At 63.1% G+C, this 15529-nt stretch overlaps 1 protein-coding gene across 1 annotated transcript in view; it reads right to left on the minus strand.

The window, feature by feature from the left end:
* The window catches only part of LOC111154148 (thyroid peroxidase), a 49605-nt gene that overhangs the window by 15845 nt on the left and 18231 nt on the right, over positions 1-15529 (minus strand). The window contains exons 5-14 of the mRNA XM_022513563.1: positions 14968-15097; positions 13036-13242; positions 11806-12315; positions 8471-8729; positions 7710-7880; positions 6603-6840; positions 5945-6153; positions 5128-5295; positions 2109-2240; positions 1707-1806 (exon numbers count right to left, since the gene is read on the minus strand). Coding sequence (XP_022369271.1) covers positions 1707-1806; positions 2109-2240; positions 5128-5295; positions 5945-6153; positions 6603-6840; positions 7710-7880; positions 8471-8729; positions 11806-12315; positions 13036-13242; positions 14968-15097 — 2124 coding nt within the window. The remainder of the gene's footprint in view (positions 1-1706; positions 1807-2108; positions 2241-5127; positions 5296-5944; positions 6154-6602; positions 6841-7709; positions 7881-8470; positions 8730-11805; positions 12316-13035; positions 13243-14967; positions 15098-15529) is intronic.

A 15529-nucleotide genomic window follows, 5' to 3' on the forward strand; every position in this document is an offset into this window, starting at 1 on the left:
CTGTGACGGTCCTGACGGTGTAATCACACTCGGTGCCAAAGCAACCTGGGAGGAGGCCAGGGGCACAGTGGCCAAGGCCAGGCCCCAGACCCGACAGAGCCCGGGTCTCGATGCTGCTGTAGCTCTTCCCGGTGCAGGCAGGTGACCCCTTCCACCAGCAGACGCCCCAGCACTGCTGTGTGCGATTCCTGGGGCATCAGTAACACCGTGCCACGGCCCCACGGGCTTGGCCATGGAAACCTGTTCTCGCCCCTTCCTGCAGTGTGGATGTGTGGGGTCATAATGCCGGCAGGGCTACTCCTTCTGAGGTTTTGTGGGATTTGCTGGGGACCCTTGGCCGGTAGACGTGTTCCCCCGGTCTCTGCCCTGATCTTCACCCAGCCTTCGCTCTGTGTGTGTCCCCGCCTGTCCCTATTCCCCCTTCCTGCGAGGACAGCAGTCCTGTTGGACCGGGGACACCTACTCTGACACAACCTTCTCTCAACTCGTTATGTCCCCAATGACACTGCTTCCAAATACAGCCACATGCCAGGGTCCCAGAGGTCGGGTCTCCAACATGTGAATTTGGGGGACATGTTTCAGCCCGTAACAAAGACCTCATGTGATCGAAGGGAGAGTTTAACGACATCACGGCTGGATTCACCAAGCCCGTGAGACACACGGCCATTGCGCGTTCCCCTTAGCTGGTACATTGAAGGAATTCCCGTCTGAACTGTGGTGTTCATTGGTTCTGCCAGAAATCACAAGTCTGTTAAAAGTGTGTCACTTAAATACCATTTACCAGGCAGAGAAAACCACGTGTCGGGTGACGAAGTGGGGGCAGGGTGGTCTTGGAGTTTACAGGAAGTGGGTGTTGGACTTACTCCTGCGACGGGACGCCTGGGCAGGAGGAGCACAGCCGTCCCGTCCCAGAGCCGCTGCTCCCAGGGGCTCAGAGAGGGGCCAGGCTGTGGCCGGCCGTGGCTGGGGACACCTCGGAACGTGATGGTGACCTCCTGGCGGTGACAGCTGACCACCAGGGTTCTGGGTTTACGTGCAGCAACCTTGCTGCTGCAGAGGGGCGGGGGGACGGGGCCGTGGCGAGGGCACCACCGAGCTCCGTGGCGTGTCGCGGTAGACGCAGGGTGGTGGGCTGTGGGCCGGCCCTGGGCAGACGGGGCCAGCACTGGCGTCACAGTTTATGCCGCTGGGAAGGCTGAGCAAGACTCCGAGCTCGAGTCCTTGGAGCTGCTGGTCAGGAGGCGGGAGGACAGTGCAGACCCACGTCCCGAAGAGACGCCCAGATCCACTCCAAGGCCCCACCATGTGGCCGGTTCTGCCGTAAAGGTCCAGCTTTGCGTCAATCAAGTTCCCTATTTGCAGGAGTCTGCGCGGGGGGCGGGGCCGCTGACGAGCCTGTTTTATCCGGGGGGACCTCTACTCCCCCAGACATCTGGGGACAATTTCGGCCCCTAACGGGAGTATCCCTGGCAACCCACTGCCACTACCAAGCCCCCGCCCCGAGTCTCCAGCCGCCGGCCGCGGACGCCCCGAGGTGTGCGGGCTCTTCCACCTTCACTGCTGAAGGCATCAGAGCCAGAAGTCGGAGCTTTGTACAAAGTCGCTCCGGGGCTGCAGGGCTTCGGGGCACCTGCACTGGCTTCTGGAACTCACCAGCCTCGCCATAGGGGAGGAGACGGCCTCTGGGCTTTGGGGGGAGGACTTACCACCTGCAAACCACCGTCCAGGTGAGACCTGCCAGGCCGCCAACCAGCAGGGCGCCCAAGGCGATGGAGACCCAGGACGCCTTCGGGAGCCTCCCAGAGTCTGGGGAGAGGGAGGGGTTAGCGAGCCCCCCTGCCCAGGGCTGCGGCCAGCCTGGTCCCGAGGGGCTTGCTTCTGCCCGCGACTACCCGGGGAAGCCATTTCTCAGATGAGCGCTCATGGGTGCGAGGAGTCAGGAGACCTGCCGGGAAGCATAGCCCACGCCCAGCCGCACAAGACGGTGGCGGGACACGCGTGGTCACGGGCATAATGCCGCTGGGAGGACGACCCTGCGGCCACCCGTAAGGTGTACGGCCGACCTGCCCTCCCCTCCCGCGGAGGACGCACGAGGAGGGAACTCTTACCTACGCACGTCGTCCCGTCCTCCGCCAGCACGTAGGGGTCTGTGCACTCACAGCTGAAGCCGCCCTTGGTGTTCCTGCACCGGGCCGATGGGTGGCAGGGAGGGGCTGTCACGTCTTCACATTCATTGACATCTGCACAGACCACATGGAGGTCAGGCCGTGTCCCTGTCCTCCCCGTCCCCCGCTGCGGCCCTCACCCTGGAGGCTCCTGTCCACTCCCTGCTCCACGGCAAGAGAATCGAGAACCCCCAGTACCCTGGCAGCCATGTCCCTCTTGGGCCACGTCCGTCCCGGAGCACCCGCTTTCTTGCCGTCAGTGGGTGCTCTCTGAGGTCAGCTCGGCCCACAGCCGCGCTGTGACCATGCTGCATGGTGTGGCCGGGTCCTGTGGGGACACCCGCCCGCACTGAAGCCGGTCCCGTCCCACCCGGGCTGCGGCTCACGTCCGTTCAAGCTCTGTGCCAAGTGCTCCTGCGCGAGCGGAGGTGACTGGGGCGTGGGCGGGTTGTGTCGTGAGGCCCCGGCAGCTCACGGCGAGCTGGGCACACTGGGCAGCTGGGCCTCGTTCCACGTGGGGCCAGAGCCTCTCCGGGAGGCATCCTCCCCCTCGAGTGGGATGTGGCCTGGTGTGGGACAGGGCTGGGTGGGAGGGGGTGGCCAGGGCAGGGCTGGGTCTGTGCGTCCACACGGACTCTTCCAACTGGACAGCTCACCCTCAGAGGGCGTGTGAGGCCTCAGGCCATGATCCCACGACCCTTGGCCCTGGCCCACAGGAGAGCACAGGCTGCCCAGTGTGGAGTTGGAGCTGAGGCTCCCAGGCCCGGTGAGCCGGTGCCCATGGGTGGGCCGCCAGTGAGGAAGGGGTGCTGCCCTCACGTCTCCTTCTGCCTGAAGCCTGGGACCCTTTGCTGGATTCCTGAGGCATTTCCTGGTGACTCACTGAGTCCATTTTCCTTCAGATAAAACGTTTCTTTTCTGGGCAATTCCAGGAAACACAGGAGGTCTTAGTGTCAACAGACATATTTTTCGGGTCCCTGAGCATATGTTGGATGACACGACCATCACACACTCTTGGGCCATCCTGTGTCCGAGGAATGACGCGAAGTCACAGAGACCGTGGGTTTGGGAGGCAGACTGGGAAGCCGCTGAGGTGGTCCAGGCCAGGCGCGCGGGATCACGGACCGGGTCACGGCCAGCGGGGAATGAGGTCCAGCAAGAGTGGGTCAGCCTTCCCAGGCCTTCCCAGGCCCGACCCGCCCAACCAGGTCTTGGTAGCCGTGCAGGTCCTGACTTGGGCGTGCTAGGGAACCCAGAGCTGCTTCTCTGTTGCCAGAACCCCTATAAGCCAGGAACCGTGCCCACGTGGCAGGCTGCGCCCCAGCCATCCGCCAGCGTCACCCCGTCACCCCAGGAGCAGCCGTGAGGCTCAGAAGGCTCACGGCTAGCGGTCAGTATGAGCCAGGCATGTGCCAGGCACCTGGTCTTTTGTGGCCCACTTGGTGGGGGAGTGGTTGTTGGTTTGCGGGGTAAGGAAGAAGAACGGCGTGATGGGTCGGCTGAGAAGGGACGTGAGGAATCGAGCTCTGGGGTCACAAATACTGAGAACAGCCTTAATCAACATGTCGAATGGGTTTAGGCAAAAAGGGTGTGAGGCACACAGCATGCGGGGTTCTGCGTGGTGAACTTTCCGGAAGGCGAATCTGCTGAGAGCTCTCTGGCAGGTCTCCCTGTCCTCATGGCTGACGAGGCGCAGGGTGCTTGCCGGCCCAGCCGCTCCCGGCCTGCTGGTGCAAATCTGGGTGCAAAGGTTTCCCTGTGTGGTTGTGTGTGTTTGGCACCACGTCCCCCGACTGGCAGGCTCTGACCCCGCTGTTCCTGGGCCATCGGCTACCATCGGGGACTCCCTGGACCCGGTTCTGCAGCCGGAGACCCGGGCCGCCGCGAGATGCTGCCTCGAGCCTGACAGGTACACGGGACTCGCCCTCACGGGCCCGGGGCTCACGGTCTCTGTCCACCTTCCTGCAGGACTGAGCCAGAAGCAGGGAGCGCGGCCGCCCTCCCAGGACAGGACCGTCCCGACACCCGAAACTGAGACGTGGTTCTTGTTCTGGAGAAGAAACTGCCTGTCGGAACTGTGTGTAACTGGGCGTGTTGCGACGTTCGTGCAGCTGTTACCAACGCCTGTCCCCAGACAGTCGTCATCGTCCTCCGTGGAAGCCTCGGCATGAGCTCGTCTCTCCCCCTTGTGCCCAGCTGCGCGCGGCTCCGTGCCGGACACCAGGCTCTGCCGACAGACAGCCGTGGCCGTGGTTGTGGCCCGTGGGCCTGCGAGTCAGGCACGCTTCCAGCCCCCAGCACGCTTCACTGGCCTCCACCTCCTGCCCCCTCTCGGGGTCACGCATTCTAGTCCTGGGTCCTTCCTGCGGGAGTCCCGGCCACTCTCACCAGGAACCCAACCTCAGGGTCTGGCCCCTGGGGGGTGTCCCTCTGCCAGCTTCTCCGGAGGAGTGACTTGGGGTCCCGGGCCCATCACCTGAGCGCCCCCAGCCCCCGACACCGTTCTAACCAGCGGAATGGGGCACAGGGCCCCCGGGGCGGACCCTGGAGGCTCCCACTCGCCCTCGCGCTGGCCGCATGGCCACACTCAGACGCATGTGGGGATGAGGACGCGGCTGGGACAAGCCTGTTCCGGCCCGTCCGAGCAGAAACCCTTCTCTTGGGCTTCATCGGAGGAGGCGGCTCTGGAAGCTCTTCCCATGGGTCACTAATGCGTCCCCTTCCCGCCGGCGTCACCCCGATGGCCACACTGGGACGCGACTGTCTCGGTGCTTCGTTATCTGGCACAAGGCCTGTGGGGCACGTCGGCCTGGGGGGACGCCGTGTTCGGAGCCAGCACAGCTCCGGGGAAGAGGACGACACCCGCTGGCCCCTTCTCCTGACGACACTCGTTCTACTTCCTGTTTGCAAACTGCAGATCTGGGGGAAAGTCAGTAAAGCCGGCGTCTGAGAAGCCACTGACCTCGGCACACGGGTGGCCGGAGCAGGCCGCGGGGAGCACAGGCCACCTGCTCCCGGCCCTGCAGCTGGAACCCGTGCCGGCAGGAGAACACGAGCACGCGCCGTCCAGTCTCTCCACAGAGCGTGACGTCCCCGTTGTCCACGCCGTCGGGAAGGCCACATGCGTCACCTGCACCAGACGGCGACAGACCCACCGGCGTTTGCTCCTGGTCCCCTCCCCATCTCCGCGGCCTCCAGTCTCAGGGACCCCACGTCCCCTGGGTCCGTCCAGGCTGCACACGATGGGCGGCAGCGGCCATGGGGGGAGCCTCCCCCTCCGCGTCAGTCCCTGCCCTGAGCCGACCCCTCTGGGCGCCGTCCTCGCCCAACACAGTGCTCGGCACCACGCGCCTTCCTCCTGCTCACAACCCTCAGGGCCTGCACCCCTCACCCCTCACCCACTCATCCCCTCACCCCTCACCCCTTCACCCCTCTCACCCCCTTTTTAACCCACCACCTCCTCCCCTCACCTCCCCATCTGCCTGCCTTCCTTCACCTCGCCCACTTTCTCGCCTTCCCCCACTTCCAGCCAGGGCCGTCTTCCTGCAGTCTAGTGGGCAATGGCTGCTCACACTGGGTGTGTCTCTGCGGACAGCGTCACGGAGGCCCGGCGGAAGCCCTGTGCCCCGACACCCACGTGCTCGTCCACACACCTGCCCGCCCCCACTCGGGGGTCCCGGCTGCGGTGCAGACGTGGGGCAGCTCGCCTCCCCCTTGGGCCTGCCTTGTGGCTTAAGACCCACATGCTACAACCTAATCGAAAAAGTGCTTCACCTCACCTTGAGGCGGGGGCTCCCTCCACACGTCCAGGTCCAGACCCGGAATGTTCTCGCACGCCTCAAAGTCCCGCGGGAATCTCCCGGTTAGGAAGGCATCAGCAGGCACGCTGGGGAGGCCCGTGTTGTCACAGATGACCCGGGACAGGGAATGTCTCGCCAGCTCGCGCCGCTGGGCCTCGGTGAACACCCCGCTGCTCTCCCACCAGAACCTGCACAGGAGAGGAGAGCCCGCGGCTGAGGGCACCTCCCATCGGGTCGGACAGCGTGTCCTGTGCTGTCGTCCGTGACCGAGTGCTCCCAGACCCCTCCCTCCGGACCCCTGGTCCGGGAATGAGGGCCTGGCTCCCTGACTCCCTTGGGGGCCTTCGCGGGACAGTGGCAGGGCCACGCCGACAGAAGGGCAGCAAACCCGCCCCGCGCTCGGACGCCGTCTCTGGGCCTGGGCCTCCTTCCTCGGTCAGCGCCCCTGCCCGACTCGGCAGACCTGTGAAAGAGCATGTGGAGGGGCTTTCTGGGCGTCACTACGTTCCGGCTGCTCAGGCACGAGACCCAGGCTCACGGCCCCACAGAGACAGCCGGGCTGCGTGAGGGCCCACGACAGCTGTGCTGGGGCCGGCATGGGCTGGGGGCCACGGACGTGCCCAGCTGAGGCACCTACCGGTCTCCGTCCCTCAGGGCCTTCATCTGTCTCCCGATGAGGCACGCGAACAGCGGACCCGTGCGCGCCTGGGGCAGGAAGGTCTCGGCCAGGCCGCCCAGCCAGACGTCGATGTTGTCGGGGTGCCCGTACAGGTCCATTATCCGGCCCGCGATGCTGGCGTTGGCCAGGGCGGTGCGCAGGTCGGCCCGCGTCTGCGGTCTGGGCAGGCCGCAGAACTCCCTCCACGCATTGTAGCCTGCAGAAACCACCCCACCACCTCGTGCCCAGCAGAACGGAATGTGCCGGAATGTTCCAGCACCACGGTCGGGTCTTACGGGAGAGCTTGCTCACAGACACAGTAGGGAGACACTGTATTGTTCAGTGGCCAGGATTTGACCTCCTGGGGCTTTGAGGGGGAGGCCAGAGCAGCACGTTTCCTGACCGACCACCCGGCTCCCCGGGTGGGTCCATGAGAGGGGCGTGTGCGGGTGCGCCCTGACCTGGAGCAGCGCCCCAGGCGACAGGCAGATCTGTACTCGTGGACCAGCCGGCAGGGGCCTTGCGCGGCTAGCAGAGCAGTCCAGACAGCTGAACCATGGGGGCCCCAGGAGGAAAGGCCACGGGGGCAGGGCGTGAGGGCTGGCCTCCAGGAGTGGTGGGGAGTGTTGGGACAGATGGAGGGGATCGGGTTGGACTGGGCACAGCAAGTGGGAGGAGGAGCGGGAACCGGCCTGAGAAGAAGGTTCCCGCTCCCAGAGTGGCCAAGGGATGGGACCACTGGTGAGAGACCGCCTCGGGGCCCAGGACTTTAGGGACATAATCCCGAAGCAGCTGGAGGAGTGTGCCGGCCTGGGGGCAGTGAGAGGGTCAGATGGGCGGGACAGCGGGTCGTCTAACTTCCCAATACGCGCCAGGCCAGACCACCACCTCTCCTGTTCGGGAACTGCTCCCGCCCCACCCCATGGTCCCTGTCCTCCAAGCAACACTGATCGGGCTCCCCGTGGACGGACCAGAGCTCTGGAAGGTGGCCGGGGATCAGAGACACGGCTGCTGATAGAAGAGGCTCTGAGGGGCCGCCCCGCAGCCCAGGCGGGAAGGGAGCAGGGAGGGGCAGGGAGGGCGCACCTGGCAGGCCGTGGTCCCGGCCCCGCTGCAGGTTGATGGACGCCAGGTCCAGCCCGCCCGAGCTGCCCAGCACGAACAGCCTCTCCGTCAGCTCCTCGTTCATCAGCGGCTCCGGCACCTGCCGCTTGGCTGGTCTCGCCAGGAGGCCCCTCACCAGGGGGTCCAAACCCCCTGGAAAACATCAGGGACAAGAGGCGGTCATCCCATGGGTCCTGGTGGAACTCTGCTTGTTCTTAATGGAAAACCCTTCAAGATCACGAATGTAGGGTCACGACTTCACTTTACGTGAGTCTGAGGATTTCTGAGTGCTGCTGGGGTTCTGCCGTGGGGGTGGGTGAGCACCTGTCTGGGTTCCCGGGGACTGACCAGCAGGCACGGGGGCAGGCCTCAGGTCCGAAGGGAACCCAGAGAAGGAGCGTGGCAGTCCTGAAGCCTCCGTGTTGTTTCCCGCTGTGGACGCCTGCAGGAGGCGGAAGCTGGAGTCTAACAGGCGGGGGGGCTGAACAGAGGGGGTTCGGTTGGGGCACCTGCTCCCCTCACCTCTAAGGACCAGCCTGCTCCACAGGACCCTTTATGGAGAAGCCCACCTCTCGGTTCCCTCCCACCCTGATCACATGGGTCCTTTATCATGACTGTCTGGCCTCTGGGGACCCCCAGAGCAAAAACAGGGGTGGCCCAGGGCCATGATAAACAAGGTCGGGGGGCGTGGTCCAGGGCAGCCAAGGGAGGGAGGCCGAGCCCTGGTGCGAAGGGAGACGCACCTTCCTTGAGGAGCCTCCAGGGACTGAAGAAGGCGTCCTGCAGCCGCAGCGGGGGGAGGCCCGGGGGCTCCTGGAAGTGGGCGTCCAGCCGCCTCACCAGGGGGTGCACGGTGGCGTGGCCAAAGCGGAAGGCAGCCGTGGAAAACACATTGGACACGGTGGGGTCCACGGCAGGGTCGTAGCCCTCATAAGGGCCCACGTACTTCAGGAAGGCCTCGGGGCCCAGGACTTTGGGGACATAATCCCGCATGGTGATGATCTAGGGAGAGAGGAAAAGAGGAGAGCATCTGAGCAGGGGAGACTGGCAGCAGGGCCCACGTTCCAGACTTGGGCCATGTCCAGTGACAGGGAAGGACTTTCTCCTGCACATCCACTGGGGCCAGAGTTGTCCCGGGAAGGACACGCCGTCAGGGTCAGGGAACAGGTGAGCAGGTGAATGGATCCCAGGAGCACCCTCACAGCTCTGAGACTTACGGGGCTTGGAGGGTATGTCAGCGACACCCCCGAACACCCCCAGGGCAGGGCAGGGCACGTAAAGCTTGGGGTGCACCACACAGGACTGGCTGCCACGCTGCACCCCTCCCCAACCTCCTCGCCCCCTTCACTGCGGGCACCAGCAACGCCTGAGCTCAGGAGTCGGGGATCCGGGCGCTTCAAGGAGCCTGAGCCGTGGAGGCCCAGGTCCCGACCCGGGAGTTCCAAGCCCCCCTGCCCTCCGACTCGGTGGCTGTGCGACTCTGGTGCGTGGGGAGCTTGGTGGCCGCTCTGATCTGGCTTCCTTTTCTGGAAAAGCCTTTTTCACGGAGTTTTTGTGAGAGTAGAAAACATACAGTTTTCTCTGTTGGGTCTGTTGTGTGGTCTCCGTACGGCAGATGGATTTGTTACCCGGTGGGTCCGTGCATGCTGAGGACCCTCCCCAGAAGCTGTGCGGAAACGCCCCCCATTGAAGGGCACCCACCCTCCGCCTGGCTCTGGAAGAAAGTCACGTTGGGATCCTACGCTGCTCCTTCTTCCCTGACACGCGTCTGCCAGCTCGTGAGCTCGCCACAACAGACAGGAAGGAAAGGGGCTGGCGGGGGTCTCACAGGAGCCCAGACCAGGCCTGGGTTTTGTGAACGAGGCCTTGTCCTGGTTTGGTCTCAGCCTGGAAGATACAGCGTGCTCTCTAAAGGGACAGAACGGGTGTGACCCACGGGCCGTAGCGAGCATCTTTCATGACGGCAGGACCCCGCAGTCTGCTGACGGGATCGGCTCTCTGTCGTCGCCCCGCCCTGCGCTAGGGCCTCCGAGTGACTTCTCAGAAAGGTGCTGGTCCATTTGTTCTGGTCCTTGGGAGTTCTGCGAGCCAGATGGTGGCCCTTTGAGGGACGGGGGTGGGGCTGTGGCCGCCCGGGAGGCTACTTGAGTCTAAGGCCCCCCGGGGCACAGATGTGGGCGGCCTGGGTCTCTGATTCCAGGGCCCATGCCTCCGAGGAGTCCCGTCAGTGGCAACAAGGGCACCCACCCTCGTCCTGGGGTTTCTGTTCAGTGCCCCCCGCAGGGTCAGGGACAAGGGCTCTGCTGGCAGGTTTACCAGTCATTCTTTCCTGTAAAAATCAGCATCAGATTCTTCCAGGATTAAAGGATTTGGGTCGATAAGTGGGTCCGATGAGGTAAAAGCCGACAGGACAGGCCTGTCGAGAACATCAAGGTCTTTGCTTGTAGCTTCTCTGCACAGCGGGTAAGCTGCTCCTTCTCCGGTCGCTGGAAGAAAGCTCCCACCTGCACCCTCAGAACAGGTCCCTTCCAAGCGGGACGTGTTTTCTGATTTGCGCTTCGCGGGCACAGCGCGGAGCGGCCGTGGAGCCTCCGAGCCGGCAGAACGGTGGACGCACAGAGCCCCGGGCTACCACGGAGCCCGCTTTCAGCTCAGGGGTCCGGAGGCTGGTCCAGTGCTCCTTGTCTGACAGGTCATCCCTGAGCTGGTTCAGGGATGAGTGAGAAGCACCTGGGCCACTGATGGGTATGGAGTAGGGACGACTTAGTCACGCAGAACCCGGCCCTCAGCCCAGACCCCAGACGTGTTCACAGCCTTCCCTGCATGGGAGCTCAGTGTGGCCCTTGCTGCCCAGCGTGGGCAGGGCTCCGCTTCTGCTTCTTGTCCCCACAAGGGAATGGCCTTCTTCTTCCCCGCCAGGAACACGAGACAGCTTTAAATTCCAGTGGAAGAGATTCCAATGACCTCTGCTTCCCTCTTCCCTTCTCTGAAGCTTGACGTGGGGTCCCAGGGGGCATAGGGCCCATTGTCTTGACCCACAGGGGCACCGGTGGAGACAGAGACCCTGGGGACACGCCCATATAGGGCTGTCTGTCCTCGGCAGGGGGGACCTGGGGGAATGAGCTGCCTAAGTTGGGGCAAATGCTTTAGTGGGGAGCACCATGGGGCTCTGTTGGACAGATTAGGGCTGTCGTGGGACTTTGTGGGTCAGGAGGCAGACAGCTTGCCTCTGCTTCGGGTGCGGGGAGGGGGACGGGAGCTAAAGCCAGGCCACGTGTCCCTGGGCCTGGCTGCTCAGAGCTGAGGCAGCGGCCGTGGGACCGGGCGTGCTCTCCATCTTCTGACCTGCCGATGTTTCTTTCAGCGACATGAGGCTTTCCAGGACGGGAGAGATCCAGGGCACAGAAGCAGGAAAGAGGACGGCCTTGCGAGAACCCCTCCGACGTAGCCCACCTCCCCGCAAGGGTTTGTCAACGCTAAACACAGCCTCTTGCCATTTTGAAGTTTCCGAGATATTTGCAAAAAACACCGAATAGGAGCTATTGACTGAAGAAACACTCCAGGGAATCTGAAAGTGAACAGTGAAGCTGAGAAATGTGGCTGGTCCTGGGCAGACGGGGGCGGGGCTCCTGCGGTGTGCGGGGACTGGGCTGTACACACACCCTCCGCACACACTCCCGAGCGTCCACTGTGCGCGTCCGGTCCAGCACACTGCCGTCAGGGGGACACAGCCGGGAGGACCCCACGGCGGGGGAGGGGTAAGACCCCCAACCGGGAACCCCGGGAGCCACCTTGCTGGAGTTCGGAGCGGGTCTGACAGGCCGTCTGAGACAGGGACCGGTTTCCCGTCCCCCAGCTCTACCGAACCCCATTCGCACGTCCGTGTGGTCCCCCCATTCCTGCTTCACCGGCTCTGTGCGTGCTCTCCTGGGACGCGAGGTCATGACCCACAGGGGCGCGTCCAGACTGTGGCGTGTGTCCCGGAAGCCCGCCCGCCCTTTCTGCATGCTGGGACCCCTTGTTCTGCTCTGACCCCGCCCCCACGCCCCCTGCACCCCCGGGCCCCGGGCCCTCGCACCTGGTGCAGGGCGCCCACCACCTTGCGCGCCTCCTGGTAGGCCGTGTGGGCGCTCCAGTGCGCGTTCAGAGCCTTGAGCGCCGAGGCCAGCCTGTTGTGCTCGCGCAGCCACAGCGTGTGCAGGGCCGTCAGAGCGGGCACCTCGCTGGCTCGGCTGTCCCCCGCCAGGAAGCAGGGCGCGGTGACCGTCCCGTGGGGGCCGGGCTCAGGCGCGCAGGCAGTGGGCCGTGCGAAGGGCAGGTAGGCGCGGCCGGCATCCCGGTGGCGCGTGTTGACCCGGAGCAGCCCCTCGGGGCTTGTCCAGTTGCGCAGCTGTTTCTCCAAGGCCGGGGAGCTGCCGTACACCGTGGACGCGTCCAGGAAAGACGTCAGCCCGTTCATCTGCTGTCGCGGGTTGGCCGAGCTCAGGTTCCCGAAGAAGGCGCCTTGCATCCCGGTGCCACAGGCAGCAGAGGATCGGTAGAACGGCAAACAGGAGCCGCCAGCGCTCCCCGAGGCGTTGCTGGGCAGCTGTGGGAAAGGGGAGAGGCCGTCACAGCCTCTGCAGGCACCCGGGAAGTTCCAGGCTGGCCACGGTCATCAGCCTGGGGGGCATCTCTGACCTGTCCACTCCTGTCCCTGCCCTCAGTCCTAGCGTGCCACGGGCTCCTGCTGGGGTCAGCGTGGTGAGAGGGGAAATGTGAACTGTATTTAGGGAGACCCGTTCTGCAGGACCCGCCATGTCCACTGCCCTCTAGCTCTGCAGCCCGACAGGCAGACACAGGGGCACCGCGGCTCACGTCCGGAGGCATGCTTTGCTTCGCTATTTGTGTCAGCATGAAAACAGCAAAGCTTGAAACCTAAATGCTCGTGAGCGAGCAAACGGGTTAACGCGTCACCGCGCAGACTTTAGAAGTCGAATGTCTGTCCACTTAACAATAGGGTGCGATGTCGGCTAATTACAACAGGTTCTGAACGACACACACAGCAGGGCCCGTCAGCTGTAAGGGTCAGAGCACGCACACATGTGCACACCCGTGCACACACACACACGCGCGTGCAAGCATGCGTGCACACACACACGAGGACAATTTCTGGACAAATGCACAAGATACTCCTCCCAGGTGTTACCTCCCCGCCCCCCACGCAGGACGAATGGGGAGGTGGACCTTCCCTTACACTCCCCTGTTTGATTTCTAGAATGACATCTGTTACTTTCATAGTAAATAGTCACACGGTTTAAAATTCTACCTGTATGGGAAAACATGGGTTTTGGTTTTCACACGTCAGCTGGCAGTCAGCTCCTCCCCCAAAAGCAGCTTTGCTGGTGCTCTGGGGGGTGAACGCAATGTCGTGGTCGATGTATTGTCCCCACGCCGCCAGGAGGTCAGAATACTGCTCGTCCTCAGTGACAGCCTCGTTGGGGACCTGAATGACTTGTCTTGTCACCTCCCGGACCTGTAAGAGAGACCAGCGTGTCATGTGAGATGGGTATCTGCAGAGAAGGAGGACACAGGGGAGACCGCGGGTCGGGGCGCCCGCTCACGGACGGGGAGCCATCGGTGTGATAAGGGCCATGATCCAGAGGGCGGGGCCAGGGGCGTGAGGCTGTTCTCAGGCCTCCACAGGTTTGCAGATGTGATTAGTGTCAGGACCTTGACACAGGGGCTCTTCTGAGGTTCCAAGTGGGTCCAATGCAATCACATGGTTCCTAAAATCTGAGAGCCTCTCCTGCTTGTCATCAGAGGGAATGTGGGCCTGGGGGCCCGGGAAGGGGATCCCCCACAGCCTTGCCCATGCCTGGTGGCAGCCCAGTGAGCCCCGCCTCTCCTTGGGAACTGGACGGTGGTGACGTGGAGTAGTTTGTGCAGGAGCCCAGCAGCCCACGTTAATGATGTCTGAGCACCAGTCGTTGCAAGTAGCCACGTGATTCTGGGAAACACGAGTTTACAGAATCCTTGTCCCTTCATGCTGAGCCCAGAGAGCCTTGGGGCATTGGGCAGGATGGGGAAGGTGTTACTATGTCTGTTAGGGACAAACGGAGGCCAAGAGCGTCCTACAGAAAGGGACAGGGGCGAGTGCAGCCGGGGGGCCCATGCCCTCCCCCGGGGCCCATGCCCTCCCCCGGGGCCCATGCCCTCCCCCGGGGCTCAGCCACCAGCTCCGACGCTGCTCCCAGCTCGAGGGGCACCGGTCGTCCTGCTTGGCGGCCGTCCGCGAGAACGGCCCAGGAAGCTGATCGTCTCAGATGTCATTTAGAAATCAAACGGGGGGATGTAAGTGAAAGGTCCACATCCCCATTTGTCCTACGTGGGAGCGGGGAGGTAACACCTGTGAGGAGTATCTTGTGCATTTGTCCAGAAAGTGTCCTTGTGCGTGTGTATGAGGCAGGGGTAGGGGACAGAGTACCGGTCCCCGAGCGTGCTCACACCGAACAGACTGTCACTATGGTTTTTCTGGAGAACTCCACTGTCATACGTAGTATAAGACCAAGCAGACTGATTTATCACGAAAGCAAATAGGCAAATTGAGAGCAAAATGTCCACTTTTTAGCCAAATTGATCAGTGGCTTGTATATGAGATTTCTTAGCAAGTAATTTGCCTCTGGGCGTAAAGCAGCAGCCATCATTTTGCATAAATGAGTGAATTACTTAACTTTTAAGTATCTTTGGTTAGACTTCCTCTTCTGCCTACGGGTAAAGGAACTTACATCAAAACGCCAAAATAAGGGGCGCTTGGGTGCCTCAGTGATCAGGCAACCGAGCCTCGGTTTCAGCTCAGGTCGTGATCTCAGGGTTGTGTTGTCAAAGGCCATGCTGGGCTCCGGGACCAGCGGGGAGTCTGCATGGGATCCTCTCCCTCTACTCTTCCCCCCAGAATGAGTAAATCTTTAACAAAAACAAACCCCCAAATACTGAAATGACTGTGAAGAGCCGAGAGTCAGCTGAGCCTTAATCTAAGTCTGCCTTGTCCCTGTCACTGCTGGTGACGCTCATCTCTCCGCCCCTCAGCCCCCGAGGCGGGGAGCTGGGCACAAAGCCCTGGGCGCAGGCCTGTGGGGACGGAGAGCACGGGGCTCTGAGCCTACTGCCCGGAGCCTGGGCGCAGCCGCGGGCGTCCTCCCGGGTGGGGGCAGTCTGGCAGCGTCGCAGGGACCAAGTCCCGGGGTGGGGGGACACCTACCGGGGGCAGCGGGAAGCCACCATACAGGAGGTGGGGGTTCCAGCCCCGGGGCTCACTGATGCCATCTTCGTAGGCGGGCGGCAGCCACCTCGCCAGCGCCGTGTTGGACGCTCCCCACCGGGGGTGGTCTCTGCGGAAACAGACGTGAGACTTTCAACCGCAAGAGCCTCCATTTGGGAAAAAATAGAATGGGAATAGCCGTTTAAAGAGCAAAAAGAAATGAGAATCTTCTGTTGGGGATTTTTTAATGGATAATTTGGGCATAAAATCCTGACGGTGTCCGTGTTCCGTTGGCATTTGTGCGCCGCGTCCCTGTGGGCGCTGGCTGTGGGGTCTGCACGATCGCTGCAGGGTCTTTGGGGAGTGGGTGAGGCCGGAGTGAGGCTTGCCGTGGACAAGCGTCCGAGTTGGAAAAGGTCGGGTCTAGACTCTCCAGCAAGCCCCACACACCCCTCGTGTCGGGTCTAGACTCTCCAGCAAGCCCCCCCACACCCCTCGTGTCGGGTCTAGACTCTCCAGCAGGCCCCCCACACCCCTCGTGTCGGGTCTAGACTCTCCAGCA

Source organism: Enhydra lutris, unplaced genomic scaffold (assembly GCF_002288905.1).
Source record: "Enhydra lutris kenyoni isolate GAN:26980312 unplaced genomic scaffold, ASM228890v2 scaffoldscaffold35, whole genome shotgun sequence".
Taxonomy (NCBI): domain Eukaryota; kingdom Metazoa; phylum Chordata; class Mammalia; order Carnivora; family Mustelidae; genus Enhydra; species Enhydra lutris.